Source organism: Leptinotarsa decemlineata, unplaced genomic scaffold (assembly GCF_025532065.1).
Source record: "Leptinotarsa decemlineata unplaced genomic scaffold, Ldec_3_MD MMD2_P_RNA_scaffold_2, whole genome shotgun sequence".
NCBI lineage: Eukaryota > Metazoa > Arthropoda > Insecta > Coleoptera > Chrysomelidae > Leptinotarsa > Leptinotarsa decemlineata.
In genome coordinates, this window is record NW_027412529.1 from 23,135,650 (window position 1) to 23,152,172 (window position 16,523).

The following is a 16,523-nucleotide window of genomic DNA, read 5'->3' on the forward strand; positions in this document are numbered from 1 at the left end:
GAAGAAACGATTAAGAATAAACCCACGCAAAATAATGTATTTTGAAATGTAATTACCAAATACTTTGATTCCCCTTTTGCACCATTATCGAAGGTTAAATCCACAATATGTAACTTCCCAACACTTTGAATATATTAACATTTCTCATTGGGATCGCACGTTGAAACGCTACACTCCCGTTGAACCTACATGTTATTTCAAATGATGTATTTTTGAGACACCCTGTACACACATTGAGGGATCGCAAGTTGAAACATTACAGCATCGTTAAACTATCATCATTTTTCTTTAATGATATATTTTGACGCACTCTGTATACTCCACTTAATGCCCGTTATATTGCCGCCATGTTTTTTTCTTGATGTATTTTGAGACACCGTGTACACATTGAGGGATTGCACGTTGAAACGTTAAACTGTCATGTTTTTATTTTAAATAATGTATTTTGCCACACATTGACGCCATTTTTTTTCTTGATGTATTTTGAAACGCCCTGAAGACTCCACTGAATTTCCACCGTCATTTTTTTCTTCAATCTAATTTTTCGTTCATCACGTCGATAACAGCCCACAAAACAACCGCCATAAATATCAATAATTCTCAATTACTTGCAAGATCTCACGTTGGTGTCGAGGCTAAGGACAACGTTCTGGCCTGGGTTCAATTCTTATACCGATCGATGTTTTAAATGTGATTTCCCTCAGCTGCCGATGACCACTAGGACCACGTGGTACGTGACAAGGGGGCTCAGGGGTGAAGGCCCAAGGGGTGAGGCGGAGTCCCGAGGGGTGAGGCGGAGTCCCAAGGGGTCAATGCTCTTTGAAACTCTCCGATACTCATTCCATCCTTCTCTGCATCGAGTACGTCACATGTTTCTCTCTCCCACTCACTAAAGTCTCTCTCTCTGAAACACACCTCGAGTTGGGTATTTCTCAAGGTTCCGATCGGATATCTTGAAGATCGAAAAAATTAAGCGCCATGAGAAAATACATGGGATTTTGGGCTCGGAGTCGCTGTGTTCATCTGCTGATTTGGATTTCCCGCTGTACGTGCGATAGCTTCTGATTGGTGGACTGGATGACGGCAAAACTGGAGAAGTGGGGGTGATCTGAAGTGAACTTTGAAGGTTTAAGGCCCAATTCACACAGAATAGACGTCTGACAGAGACGAGGCGTCAATTCAGTGTAAATTGGGCCTAAGGTCCGAAAATCACCAGAATGGACCTGCCCAAATTTGCACGTGTTTTTCCATAATGAATGAGCCAGATTTCTTGCAGCTATATTATTGAATAAGATAAAGCGAAACATGTAATTTTAAGAGCCACATGCATAGATTCGATTGTGAATAGTTGTATATGCAGTGAGTCCCACTTTTGATGTTAGTAGAAGTATAGTGGACTGAACATTTTTGAATTTCATACCGAAATGTTGTGATTCAGCTTTGCTTGATGAGGAATTATTTTGAGAATATTTTAATTTTTTGAAAAACAAGTTGATCTTGGCGATGAAGCGACAACCATTTTCTTTTCAGATAATATATCCTTTTCCTTTATGATGCAGAGTTCAATCCTATAATTTGAAAATGAAATTCAGGCATTTTTAGTCCATTTCATTTTTGTTATGTTGATGCATAGTGTTAGTTGAATACAGAACCAGATACTGTTTCATTTTTGTAAAATAACTGTTTATCATACAAACATGAAAAAATTTGAATAACTGATAAAGTTTCGATTTCGTAAAGTGACTAGTAATCATACTCTTTAGTCAATATTCCATTTTTTCACTGAATGCTGATGGGGACATTTTTACCAACCTTTTGATTTTGGAGATAGATAATGTAGTTGCACACTAGCTCCACCGGCTGACATTCCTGATATAGTAACGGAGTTAGGATTTCCCCCAAAATTCTTGATATGGGATTTTACCCATTTCAGGGCTAGAATCTGGTCTTTCATCCCATTATTTCCAGAAACTACGCTATCTTCTGTACTCAAGAAACCTGAATGAATTTTGTAATAATTCATTAACATTTGATAGTATTAAAATCTCACCTAACGGTCCTAAACGATAATTAATGCTCACATATACCACATCTCTATCCAAGATTATCTGAGGGCCATATAATGCACCATAATTGAACATGAATGCTCCTCCATGAATATAAACAAGAACATCCAAAGCTTCCGAATGCTTGAGACTGGGGGTGTACACATTGAGGTATAAACAATCTTCATCTCCTAGAAATAATAAAATAATAGTGTCATAACCATACGGTTTTCTTCATGAGATATGTTATTAAAATTTAATTTCAACAAACACCGAAAGAATACTCAAACGAAAGAGCAAAAAATACATATAAACACATACATTTATAAGTATAAATAATGATCATCTATTGAAAACAGTTCTCCCTCACCACAACAAAATACTGTCTCTCGACGCGAGTTTCGCTCACGAAGTTAGTACCACTCATAGTGGTTTTCATGTTTATTCTTCTTTTCGTTAATAGGGAGTCTTCTGAACATAATCATTGAACAGGTGTCCGACAAATCAACTTCAACACAAAATATGTCATCACTGGATTTTACCTCAAATTTTTCTGTTTCACAGCAAGTTCGAGAATAATCATTTGAAAAAGTATTAAATAAAACCTACCCATCAACTTCATATTTTAAGTCCATGCTATTTACTGAACCCGGGGCGGTCCATCAGGAGATATTCAAGGGCGCTACATGATTTGATCGCAAAAAAATATGGTACCAAGTCAATATTTAAGTAGTGTGTGATTTTCTCTTTTCAAAAATATAGATTAATGTATTTGGTAAGTGAATTTTCATAAATATGCCATGATATCTGATAATTTATCAACCCTCTTATCTATATATATATAGGTACCTACTTGAGTAATGAGTTGGCATGTTGCCTTCACTTCAGGTAGGCGCGGCTATAAATTATATTTCAAATATCATGAACTTGATATTCATTAAATTTCAAGCTTTAAAAAAACCCTTTGAAAAAAATGTTCGGACACTTATCTCCTTTTGAAATTTCTTGGGACTAGTATAAAAAAACTACCTCAATTCTGCCTAAATTCTTTCAAATTTTCAACTGGTCGCTCATTTTAAACTGGACAATCAACTTGAATAAACATCATGTATAAATTTTTTTACTGGAGTTTAATCCCAACACCAAACCGTTATTTTTAACACCTCGACACGTGTTTCAATGGGCAAGTAAGGAATATTAATCTTCCTCTTAAAGATGATCACTTGGTGATCGAAACACGTTTCGAGGTGTTGAAATAACGGTTTGGTGTTGGGACTAAACTCCAGTAATATTCATAACTATACCAATGGTTCCAACCAGTGCATCACAAGTACTATTTATAGAATTGAATTAATTAACAAAATTTCCCGAACTACACCTAAAGATTTGATCTTCACACACTTTATTTTCAAAAATATCATGACATGTTTTGCTGTCACAGTAGCTATTTCGAAGTGAATAACATATTTTTTTCGGTGTATACCAGTGAGGGTGACAGTGTTCCTTGTGAGTACAATTTATTACCATTCATCCAAAGTAGAACTCATGTGAATGATATCTGATACTTAGTCCTCAACAAATGTCTGATATACAAACTGAGTAGAGAAAAGTATCTTCTGTATAATTCAGTGTTCATATAGAAGTATTTGTTTCGAAAGAATTTTTTTCTTTCGTGTAATTCAATGTTTAATTGAAAGTAGCTGTTTCAGGAGGACTTTCTTTCAGTTTGTGTCTAAAAGTTACTTTTTGCATGATCTACACATCCATGTATAGAGTTACTTATTTTCAAATTGATTACTTCCTTCCTTTCTTTGGAAGATTCTCTCATCCCTTTTTTTGTATCAGATGGAGTAGTAGAAAGCCAAAAACTTTCTTTCCCAAAAATTAATCACTTCTAAAAATATAACCCTTTCAATTTGAATAACATATGTTATCCACTTTGTGAAATTACTTTGGATTTTCATCAAGTGACAGCCGAGTCAATTTGACAATTAACAAATCGTCTAACCAAAAGAGTGAAAATTAATAAATGTAGGTACTTCCTATTTCTATTTTCGTTTTGAATCTCTTTAGAAATTGAAAAACAAACGGAATAATCTTCTTTAATTATATGAACTTTAATTATATCAAAAAGAAATCTAATTGATACAAAAGAACTTTAAATGTAGAGAATAAACTTTTACAAGTTCATCTAGTGATTCATACATTCCAACGGATTCAACCTGGGGAAGGTACATTGAGTATAAAGAACTGCAATGAGGGCAACCATGAAAATTCATGCCAACAGAAATAGTTGTGAATGTGCTACCATTTTTTGAATCTATGGGAACTAGAAATAAAGAATGTGTGAATGAAATGTTATGAAAATGAAATATAGCAGGACCGAAATAATCTGATGAGCTACATAGTTGAAAACAGTAAACAATAAATAAATATAAAAATGAAGGTAAATGGTATTTTTAAAATTCCATTTTTTGTCTGATTTTTCAAGTATTATTTCTTTTTTCATTTCATCATATTTTTCATATTTCATTCAGTAAATGTTTCTCTTCTCAGCCAGATTTCTTTGCCAACTCGCCATTTGGAAAGGATATGTTTATCATTTGAAAATTTATGATCGGACCTACTCACGGATCAAAGACGTCCCGATAAATTAGAGGGCATATTATTAACTCCTAATTTATGTGCCAAATCTCGAAAAAGTAACCTAAAATTTCGTAAACAAGCCAAAATCATACATCCGCCTCTCAGGCAATTGAATGTTGAACTGTCGTCTTGACCTTTCGCCCTCCAACGCCCTCGCGGATGCTGGCCCTCATTGTGATATCTCACATTACGAAGACGTCATCTAGGGGGATTGACAGAAGACAATCCTCAAATATCACAAATATCGAGATTCTCCAAGCGGTAAGTTGTAAAGTCAAGTTCTCATATCAACCACCGAATAATATTGGTCCTATGACTCACAGCACCATTCACTGCTAAGTGACTAGTTGAAATCAACCCAAAAACAAAGCGCAGCTAACTTTGATGTATAGGGTAATGTTTTTTTTGTTTTCTATGCCACAGGTTATTTCTACCTTTCATTTTGTATGAAATTATTCAAATAGTTGATGTTCATCTCTTGTTTTCATTTCATTACTTTCTTTTATTTTCCACTCCACAAAAAATGTTTGGGAATCGGGATATTATGTTCTACTCAAAAAATATTTTAATGAATACACTTTTCCCAGACACCAGAACTAGAGCATTTTGTCACGACACGCCTTTCGCTAGCCAGTTAGTACCCTCAAAATATTAATGAAACTAATTTCTTCATTCCTATATACCAGGTGATTCTTTAAGGTGGCTCACTTCTATAATTTTTTTATTATTGCAGATAGAAAAACGAAATTTGGGAGTGATTTACATTTTTTAGCATATTTACTTGCTTTGCCGTACTTCCAGTTTGACCGGAAATGACTTTCGATTTTTAAATGGGACATCCTATATATTTTGACTTATTTTGATCAAGAATGACATTCTAAATCCAACAATACTTCACTTGTCAATATTCCACAAATGAAATAATTTTTATTTCAATTTTTATTTTTTGATCTAGAATGCCATGGCTAGTTTAAATCGCTTCATTCTCGATAAAGTAACATGGGAAAACTACAACTTTGAGGCTTATGACTTTACAGTCGTTTTAAGAATTATTTCACAGTCGCAAATATGCATTTTTCCAGTTAACTTGATTTTTTCAAACGGAAAAGCGGTAGTTCGTCGGTATTTGTGAAAGATCATTTTGTTATGACTAATTTGATGCCACACACTTTCACTTTATTTTCTCTATTTTTCTGAATAATTGCAAGAAATGATCATAACTAATAACAAATATACGTATTGGGTATATTTATGCACTATAATAAGTCCTGTTATTCTAATTATCCGTGACAAACAACTAGGACTACCTAAACAAATGGGCTAATGAATATGCTGTTACATTTAAAAATGTATTTGTTGTGTAGTTTATAATTAGATATGGCAAATTATACTAGAAACGACAAAATTAACATGTTGCTAATTTACGGAGAAACAAAAAAGAATGTAACTGATGCAGTTAAACTGGAGGTTCCCTAATCGTCGCCATCCCACCGCGGCATTATTTTTCAAAACTGGAAAGAAAATTGCGAAATGAACCAGAATAAAATGGCAATAACTTCATCATCAGTGAAGAAAAAGAAGTAGAAGTGTTGGCCTATTTATCTCAGTTATCTCATCGATTCCTGATGACGTTGACTTGGATGGCGTATTAACAAGTCTAATGAGTGGAAGCAGTATTTGTCCTAGATTAATTGAAATTATCGAAAAGATGTCTGAGTAATTGACAAAAAACTATTTTTTATCAAAACTTCGATACCATTTTTCTTGAAAAAGAAGCAAGTTAGAACATATATGTGAATAAAATTGCATAAATTATGACAAGAAATCACTCTATGGAATTGAAGTGTTTCCTTATTACACAAGCTGCATATAACTCTATAACTCAGTTGTTAACACTTCAGATTGTAAATGAAATAAATGAGTAATAGAATTACCGGAGACCATGTCAGATCCAGGGGGAGTAAAATGATCATATTGCATACACTTGAATTTTGTTATCGCTTGCCACACACCCTTCCAAGGTTCTGGAGGGACTGATTCCTGAAAAACAAAAATAATATTTTTCAATTTAGTTTTGGTAACAAGTGGTTTTCATAAATTTTTTATCTTTTCATTCTTTGAAAATGTGATAATGTCAAAAAGACAACAGGTCGAATTTCAAATCTTAATGTGCAGGGCGATACATTATAGAATGCAATTTTACCTAAAATTAAATTACCAATATTTAAAGGTGAATACGATCATTGGCTGGAATTCAAAATCACTTTTAATTCTTTGATTCCAATTCCTCACTGAGTGGAGCTCCAAAATTTAGCCTATGTAAAAGTGTTGACAATAAATATGTTTCAATTCATAATTATTTCGAATCTATATTTAAAACTCTCACGATTATCAGACAGAATTCAGGTTTATATAGTGAAATGCTAGAAATTGTTTCAAATGATATATCTTATTTGCAAAGTTGGATGTTTCCAAAAAAAATTTATTTGATTCATGAATTATTTATATTATTTCAAATCGGAGGAGGAGTACAGCGTTCTTCAGAACTATCAACACTTGATCAGTTTTTTGAATTTCTCAAATCATCAAGTATATATTTTAAAAACGCCTAAAGAACAGGATTTGTCTACACGGGACACCTTCATCCTCAATGGCGGACATCCAATGTTTCGGAATAAGACACTAGCCTTATTCACTGATGAAAATAATTAAACTATTTATTGTTGGCAATTTATTACCACAATCTATTGTGTAATCATATAACGATACTAATCACGTATTTTTTTCCAGTATAGAAAGTGTAAAAGTCACACAATTCATTTAGTAAAATTTCACAGTAAAAAAAAATGTAATTTAAAATTACATGAAAAATAAGGTTATTATAAACAATATATATAGAGGAAATTTTCAGTAATGATAGCATCGTTTTACCATCAAATCTGTATTCTTACTGTAGCCTTCATAATAGCCTTTATATAATTGTACATTACTCGAAATGGATTATTTTTTCAGAATATGAGTATTAATACAATACGGGAACTGTATCTTAACCATGCGAAATCCCGAATTCCTCTGTTGATTTCTATTATATATAGGGTGGGCATATGTGAAAATACATTGTAATATCAGAGTGTAAAATTACAAGGTATTATTACATTTTTGTTGTAAAACTTCAAGGTATTCCGTGGTTATTACATAGGTATCAAAGCATGAAATCATGTTTTCAACCTGAAACTCGCTGACCTTTCGAAAAATACATCTAACGAAGTCGCTATTCTTCTCCAGTTATTTCAAATCCTCTGAATATTGTTAATTTATTGTCTTGAATTTGTGATTCTAAATGTCATATTTAAAAGGCTTTGAGAAATCTTAGAGATTCCAATGGCTCAGTGCGTCAATCCCGAAAATCTTTCAACCTCAATTGACAACAAATGCACCACATAACTGAAAAGTTTCAGGCCTAACACATAGATGGCACTAGTCTTTTTGCATTCACCGTTTTTTCACTTAGTACTAACCTTCAAAAGAAAGCTGTTGAATTTTTATGATATTCTACTCAAGTTTGTGAGTTATTGTGCTAAGAGTGATACTACTTCTGTTATTTTCAAAACAAAGGATCGAAAACAATTTCGTGTTTTGATTTTACATTGCTTCTTGATGGGAAAAATACTGTTCAAGCGAAGCAATGGCTTGAAAAGTATTACAAGGACTACGCTCCATCAGAAACAACAATTAAACATTGGTTTGCTGACTCTGAACGTGGTCGTAGAAACATCGAAGAAGCAGAACGCAGTGAAGGTCCAAATGAGATAGTAACACCAGAAGACAAAAAAAAACTACAAACTCGTTTTTAACGATCAAAAAGTGAAGTTGAATGGGTTAGCTGACATTGTAAGGATATCAAAAGTACGTGTTGGCTTTATATTGCATGAGCATTTTACTATGAGAAAGCTCTGTTCAAAGTGGGTGCCGCGCGAGCTCACTATTGACCAAAAACAAGAACGTTTTGATGATTAAGAGCAGTGTTTGGCATGTTAAAACATAACAAACCGGAATTTTTGCGTCGATATGTGACAATTGATGAAACATGGATCCATCGCTTTACTCCGGAATCAATACAATCGTCATCTGATTGGTGAACCCCGTCCAAAGGGCCCGAAAGTACAACAATCGACTGGAAAGGTTATGGCTTCGGTATTTTGGGATGTGCGTGGTGTAATATTCATCGACTATCTTGAGAGGGAAAATACCATCAACAATAAATATTATATAGCAATCTTGAAGCGTTTGAAAGCCGAAATTGCAAAGAAACGACCACATATGGCAAAGAAAAAAATGTTTCCATCAAGACAACGCATCGCGTCACAAGTCGATCAAAACAATGGCACTTCAAATTGCTCCCACATCCACCGTATTCTCCAGATTTGGTTCCCAGCAACTACTGGCTGTTCGCAGACCTCCTCGCTCAGTGATAAGAAATTTCGCTCGAATGAAGACGTCATTATTGAAACTGGCTCTTGATGGAGATTACGTTAATGAATAAAACCAATTCAGAACAAAAAAACCGCGTTTTCATTCATAGGCCTGAGACTTTTCAGCCCATGCAATGAACCAAAATATGCTAAACAGCTAAAACTGTGAATATATGTGCGAGACAAGTATACCTGTATTTCATCAGTTCGGACTGATAAATTGATTTGAAATCCCTGAAACAATCTGTGAAAAAATTAAAAAGATTAACCGAAAAATAAAAATTGTATTAAAAAAAACTGAAATTACAAAGAATTAACATATAAACAACAACCAAAAAAATGAAAGAAATGGAAATATTAATACAAAGTGAAAATTAAAAAATATTATTAACAAAATATGAAAAATTAAAAGATTCTGAACCAAGTTACGTCACGACGTTTCGATTGTTAGTATCCACAATCATCTTCGAGTGATAACGATCTTTTAATTTTAATTTTTAATTTTTTGTTAATAACATTTTTTAATTTTTTAATTATCAGCTTGTATTAATATTTCAATTTTTTTATTTTTTTTGGTTGTGGTGTGTATGTTATTTCTTTGTAATTTCAGATTTTTGTTTAATAACATTGTTATTTTTCGGTTAATCTTTTTAATTTTTTTACATATTCTTTCAGCGATTTTAAATCAATTTATATTATATTAGACAATAGAAGTCCGAACTGATGAAATACACCACGAAACATTGTCAACCACATTCAAACAAACAAGTATACCTACTATGTTACAATATGATCACCTTCATCATTTGTTAATATGACATAAATATAAATGATTCCACCAATCATATTTATGCTTTTTCAGAAGCATCTGGAAATCAATGTAATTAAATATTGGTTGAAGGTGAGTGTAATATATACCTAGGAATTTATGTGTTCAATGTTGTTATGAAACTGTCTCTATTATACAATGAGGTTATAAAAAGTCCTCCCCCTCTCTTAACTTATGAATCGAACAAGCTATAGAGGTCGGGTAAAATTCAGGTAAAAAGGTACTACTTTTACTACGTTTTAGCATAAAAATGATTGTGGTCACGTGGCCTAATGCCAAGAAGACACCACTTTTTTTTATGTAAAGAGTGGTCACGTGGCTGTATTGATTTTCAAATTGTCGTTTTTTTTCCAGTTTTTTATGTCTTAGTTATTTTGCTGGCATTTAATTTCAATGTCAGTCTAATAATGACGTTAATCATATCGATACTTTCGACAGTTTTCATAGGTTTCAGCATTTCTTTCTAATTTATAATTTTAGAAGAAAAAACCGAAGCAGTTAACTTACGCTGAAGCTAGGCGTAATTTCATGAAGCAGAAAGAATGGTTAATGAGCGCTTCCCAAATAATTCTCGTACCTACTTAAGGTAATTGGTCAGTAAATTTCAAAGGACTGGCTGCGTAACGAGGGAAAAATGATCTGGAAGAAAATATATTTTAGAAGAACAGCAAATCGACATTCTGGCAGCTGTTGTTAATAATCCGCAACAAACAACGAAAACGGTAGCCACGGATTGTGGCGTATCTACGACCACCGTGAAAAAATATCTTGAAAAGCCTAAATTCCACCCATATAAATTAAAAATTCTGCATCAATTAATAGAAGACGACCCGGATAAAAGAGTACAGTTTTGTGAGGTCATGTCTGATCGCATAAACCAAAATCCCGGTTACATTAACTCTATTTGTTTTAGTGATGAAAATACGTTTTTTCTAAACGGAACAGTAAATAAACAGAATGTGCGAGAAGGTCAAACTCAAACTCTAGAGAAGATCAACGTATGGGCTGGTATTTTGGGTGACCATATCATAGGTCTAACATTTATGGCAGAAAATGTAACTGGACATCTGTATTTATAATAATAATAATAATAATAATAATAATAATAATAATAATGTCTTTATTTCCAATGAAAAATAAAATGCATGATATTCGTCTTGTTACACAAAAATCCCAAGGGGGAGTTCACCCGAGGGTGCTCTACCACTCAACCCTTGCTATTTTAAATAAGCATATTATAACTTGAAAACTAATCTAACTAATCCTAAAACCTAAATTTTTATTTCACAATTTTTTGGCATTTGACATTTGACAAACGTTCATAAATCAACATGGAAAAAACTGAGGACATTTGTAAAAGGGATATTCATCGTTACACGATGCGCAAATGTTTCTTTTTGAATGTGAAGCCAAGTACGTCAAGAGGAATATTTTACAATGAGAATTGGAAATTGAATATGACTCTTTTTACTTTCATTTTGATTAGACGAGTATGATCCGCTGATCTTTCGAGACTACCACATCGTTTTGAAACAAACTTGACCAAAGACTCAAAAGTGAGAATTTCATCTGATCAATACAGGGTGTTCTTTAAACACATGCTAATATTTGAGGAGGTAATTCTTAGACCCATTTTAAGAAAAAAACTTCCTATGGACGTATGTCCTAAACGCCTTAACTTTTGAGATACAGGGTGGCAAAGTTTTCAAAAATAATCAGTTTTTTAATAATAACTGAAATAATTTTGTAGACATCTTTGGCACATTTGGTACATATGTTCCATGCCTCAGGCGCATTTTCTGATGTACACAAATTTGTATTTTTTCAAACAAACCCTACGAGTTTCGCATTGAATATTTTTGGGGAAAAAGTACTACGCCAATGCTTTCTTTTCAAAATAAAATCATTTTTAAAATCCTCATTTATTTTTGAGAAAATTTGATCTCCTGGTATTTCTTTGTCCGACGCATGATTTTCACTCAAAAAAATAAAAATCGACAGAAAGCAAATTAAGAAATTAGATCAATTCTAAAATGAATGAATGAATGAGAATCTGAAAATTGCTTCATAACGCATTACCAATTCCCTAATAATATTTGAAAACATAATCTGCAAAAAAATAAATTTTTCACAAAAACGAGTTTTATTATCATTATGTGACAGTAAGTCTAAACGAATAGCACAAATTTGTTAATTAGTAATAATACCAAAACTGATTATAAAAATTGTTGGAAATGGCCACACTAGTATGCATGCTTCCGCCCGTCTACGCATGGAATTACGCACCTGTTCAAATATTCCCGGCGTATTTCGTATAGTTTCACACGAGGCAACTATTCGCTCTCTTAAATCTTCTAAAGTATTAACGGGAGATTTATACACAAGAGTTTTAAGGTGACCCCATACAAAAATCTAAACTGTTGAGATCGGGGGATCTTGCTGGCCATTGCTGAGGTCCTCCGCGACCTATCCAACGATTAGGATAAACTGTATTTAAATGGTTTCGGACAATTACACTGAAATGAGCAGGGGCGCCATCGTGCATGTACCATATTCGATTCCTTAACGCAAGTGGCACATCTTCCAATAACCCAGGTAAGTCTTCTTCGAGAAAGTGTAAATAAGAACGACCATCAAGGCGTCCTGGTAGAAAAAATGAGCCTATTAGATGATCACCTATAATTCCTGCCCATACATTAACCGAAAATTGGTGTTGGAAATGGGTTTCGGTTATTGCATGGGGATTTTCTTCAGCCCACACATGATTGTTATGGAAATTTTGAATGACATTTCGAGAAAAATTTGCTTCGTCTGTGAACAAAATTTGTGTCTCAAACTGCGGATTTAGTGCAATACTTTGTAGATACCACTGATTGAAGTTCACACGCTGTGGAAAATCTCTGGGGAGTAATGCCTGCACTCTTGAAATATGGTATGGGTATAACAAAAAATCAACCAAAATACGCCAAACAATTTGATGACAAATATCCAGAGTTCTAGCGATCTTCCTCGTACTCGTCTCAGGATGTTTCTCAGTTTCTTGCAGCACCGCTTCCTCAATTTCAGGAGTTCTTACTACACGAGGTCTACCTTCCGGAGTCCCTTTCTTGAAACTACCAGTTTCCCCAAGTCGACGATGAATATTTGAAAAGGTTCGGCTATCTGGTAAGGCACGATTAGGATATCTTTCCTGATAAATGCGCCTGGCTTCTGTTGCATTACCATCGGCAAGGCCATATACGTAATGCATTTGCGCCATTTCCGCATTCGTATAATTTACCATATTTACTGATATTCAGAAAAACAGCGGACTACCAAAATAACTTCAATAACACTTTAAAATCAATCAAAACGCACTGTGACAGTTTTTAACACCAACACCTTACTTTAAACCAATATCAATATTAGCTACTGACGTTTGTGCATACAGAGAATTCGTTTTTTATTGCTATGGTGGGTACGCTGTTTTTTCTGCTTTTAATCTTTAAAAGAAATCACATATCGACAAACTCCATATTTCCAAGAGGTGCAGTAAATAAATTCTGCTACACGTCATTATTCCAGGATAACTAAATTTATGTTTTCAAAAATTATTAAGCGGTGCTGCGTTATGACGTAATTTTAATTGAGAACAGTGCATCTGATAACAAACAAATACCTTTTAGATCCTCAATTATTTTGCAACAAATCTGATCTTTTAGTTTGCTTTCAGTCGATGCACGATACCGCATCAGATTTTTAAGGAATTTATTCTTAAGTAAAGCGATTTTTAATTTTTTGAGCGAACACCATGCGTCGGACAAAGAAAACCCAGCAAATCAAATGTGCTCAAAAATGTATGGAGATTTTAAAAATAATTTTTAATTCAAGATAAAGCAGTGGCGTAGTATTTTTTTCGCCAAAAATATACATTTCAAAACTCGTACGTACGCCACTGGCAGAGAAAATTAAGAAAATTGTACATCAGAAAATGCGCCTCAAAGCATGGAACATATGTACCAAATATGCCAAAGATGTCTACAAAATTATCTCAGTTATTATTAAAAAACTGATTATTTTTGAAAACTTTGCCACCCTGTATCTCAAAAGTTAAGGCGTTTAGGACATACGTCTATAGGACGTTTTTTCCTTAAAATGGGTCTAGGAATTACCTCCTTAAATATTAGCATGTGTTTAAGGAACACCCTGTATATGATTTGAATCGGAAAACAGTGTTGGATGGAGTCAAGACGTCTCAGTTAAATATTAAAAAGCAACGAACATGAATGTTCGGTTGGAAACCTAAGATTTTTAAACCTACTGGTTCTGAGTAATCGTGTAATAAACCTAACCAATATGAGCAGTTGCTAAATCATAAGCGATTTCGTAATGGCCATCTAATATTTCTTTTTCGTAATCCCATACTGTCATTTTGATTTAACAATTGAAAAGTTGATGTTAACAGCCTCCGACCGTTAAGATTTTTTTACGGTCGGCGGCCGTTTCAAAATTTTCATATTATTTTTGATATCGCTCTTGAGTTATTTTGGGCAGTAAATCAACACTCGCTGCACATGAATATCCCAATATTTCTAAAGAAATTTGATTTTGTTCCTAATTTCTTCAATTTCATCCATGACCGTTGTTAAAGTGAATTAGCGAACACAAAAAACTGACGTTGTTTATAATATTTTTGTAATATTGTTAAGCTGTTCCATGGCAACACTATGTTGGGATTCGGTTGTTATAATCCTCGGCTGCGCAACCTTGTAACGTTAATAACTATAAACAAACTATAACTAAAAAAAAATAGTAGTGATCCAGAAAGAAGAAAAATGAAACAATAACATTTTTAGCATTTTTCAAAGATTTATTATTGAAAAAACTAATTAATACAGTTTATTGAACGATTTTCACTATAAATGGTTTTACAAAAACCGCTACACGTGTTTCGCTATACATCAATAACTTCATCAAGCTATTGTTTATGCTTGAGAAAGCTATTGCATAGCGAAACACGTGTCTCGGCTTTTGTAAAACCTTTTATAATGAAAATCGTACAATAAACTGTATTGATTAGTTTTTTTTAATATGGATTATCATCAAGTATCGGTCAGTTCTATTCAATGATTTATTATTGTGCACCAAAAAGTTCTGTTAAAAATCTGTTTTTCCGTAGTTGCATTATGAAATTCAAATTCTACATGAATTTTATCAATATGCAAATATTCAGCTTTGAAAATATCACGAAAGATCGAAGAAGGTTTTGCAAAAACAGACAGAATAGACGGACAGTTCACTCATATGGTCAATATAGATCTCTGACCATTGCCTTATGATATTTAATTTTGTTTTGGTTTGCCATCGTATGCCGCGAGATGAAAATTATTAATCTTCCTTTCCATTTCCAAACAGTAATGAAGCGAAACAAAAACCTTGACACAAAAAAACAACAGCTTGGAATGTTAAACTGATTGTTTGATCTAACTAATTTAACTGGTCATTATGTGAATTATGAAACAAATTCATTTAAACAAATTTTGATTTTGAATGTATATGAAACTAATGAAATTATTGAAATTAAAGCAAATCAAATCATTTTCGAAATCGAAGACGAGTACGAAAATAATAATTTTTTTGTTATTTGAAAGTATCAGAAAAACTTCAGATTCCCTGAAAAACAATCTTCAAACTCATATCATGATACTATCCAGTCCGAAAGACCAAAATTATGTTAAATATCGATATTTGTATATTCCCTTTAATTTCAATTTAATGATTGCTTCGTTTAGGAACTGGTGGAATTGAGCGAGTGAGAGAGCAATTCATTAATTATGAAAACGAACTGCGCTCATAGTAGTTTCTGGGAATGAGTAGTGTGACACTCCCGAGCATTTTGGGATGACATTTTTGTATGAGAATGAGTGAACGATATATTTTTATAAGATACAAGGCGAAAACAGTGATACTTCGATATAGGACATAAGCAAAGAAAGAAATTTTATTGAATTTACCTTGAGGAAACACTAGAAGTAAATAATGATGGTAACAAAACATAATAATGACAAAATATAATGAAAAATGAGATGTGAAAATAGAACCATCATTTATAATTTGGATAGGTCTTAAACTTGGGAGAGTGAATGTTTTATCAAAATTTTTCGATGGAAGATTCATGTGTAATAATTCAAGGTTTCTTTTTTGTATCTTATGACAGTGTCATCATCGTAATAGTTTATTTTTCTTATATTTTTCATACGGAAAAATGTATTAATATAAATAGCATATGGAAGTGGACCTGATATGGGATCTAAAGACATAAAAACATAAAAAAATCGTTTTTCTCATGAGTTTATGGAACAAAATGAATTTAAAAAAATTCCTATATTTTAAATTTTCAGGTGGTAACTTATGTGTCAAAAGTTCATGAATATTGCTTAAGTTGGCAATTTTTATCATCTTGGCTTTCCAAAAATAAATGAAAATCTATTTTTGATGAAATTTAAAATTATAAACTATAAAAATATGTAGATTTGAAATCTGAAGATGAAA

At 33.0% G+C, this 16,523-nt stretch overlaps 1 protein-coding gene across 2 annotated transcripts in view; it reads right to left on the reverse strand.

Annotated features, from left to right (window-relative positions):
- LOC111505753 (venom carboxylesterase-6) overlaps positions 1 to 16,523 on the reverse strand; it is a 106,120-nt gene that overhangs the window by 86,598 nt on the left and 2,999 nt on the right. Inside the window, exons 3-5 of one of the 2 annotated variants that reach the window (XM_023160617.2) lie at positions 6,626 to 6,731; positions 2,051 to 2,236; positions 1,813 to 1,998 (exon numbers count right to left, since the gene is read on the reverse strand). In XM_023160617.2, the coding sequence (XP_023016385.2) occupies positions 1,813 to 1,998; positions 2,051 to 2,236; positions 6,626 to 6,731 (478 nt within the window). Of the gene's footprint in view, positions 1 to 1,812; positions 1,999 to 2,050; positions 2,237 to 2,689; positions 2,814 to 6,625; positions 6,732 to 16,523 lie in introns of those variants that run through there. The other variant, XM_074185863.1, reaches the window with a different exon arrangement.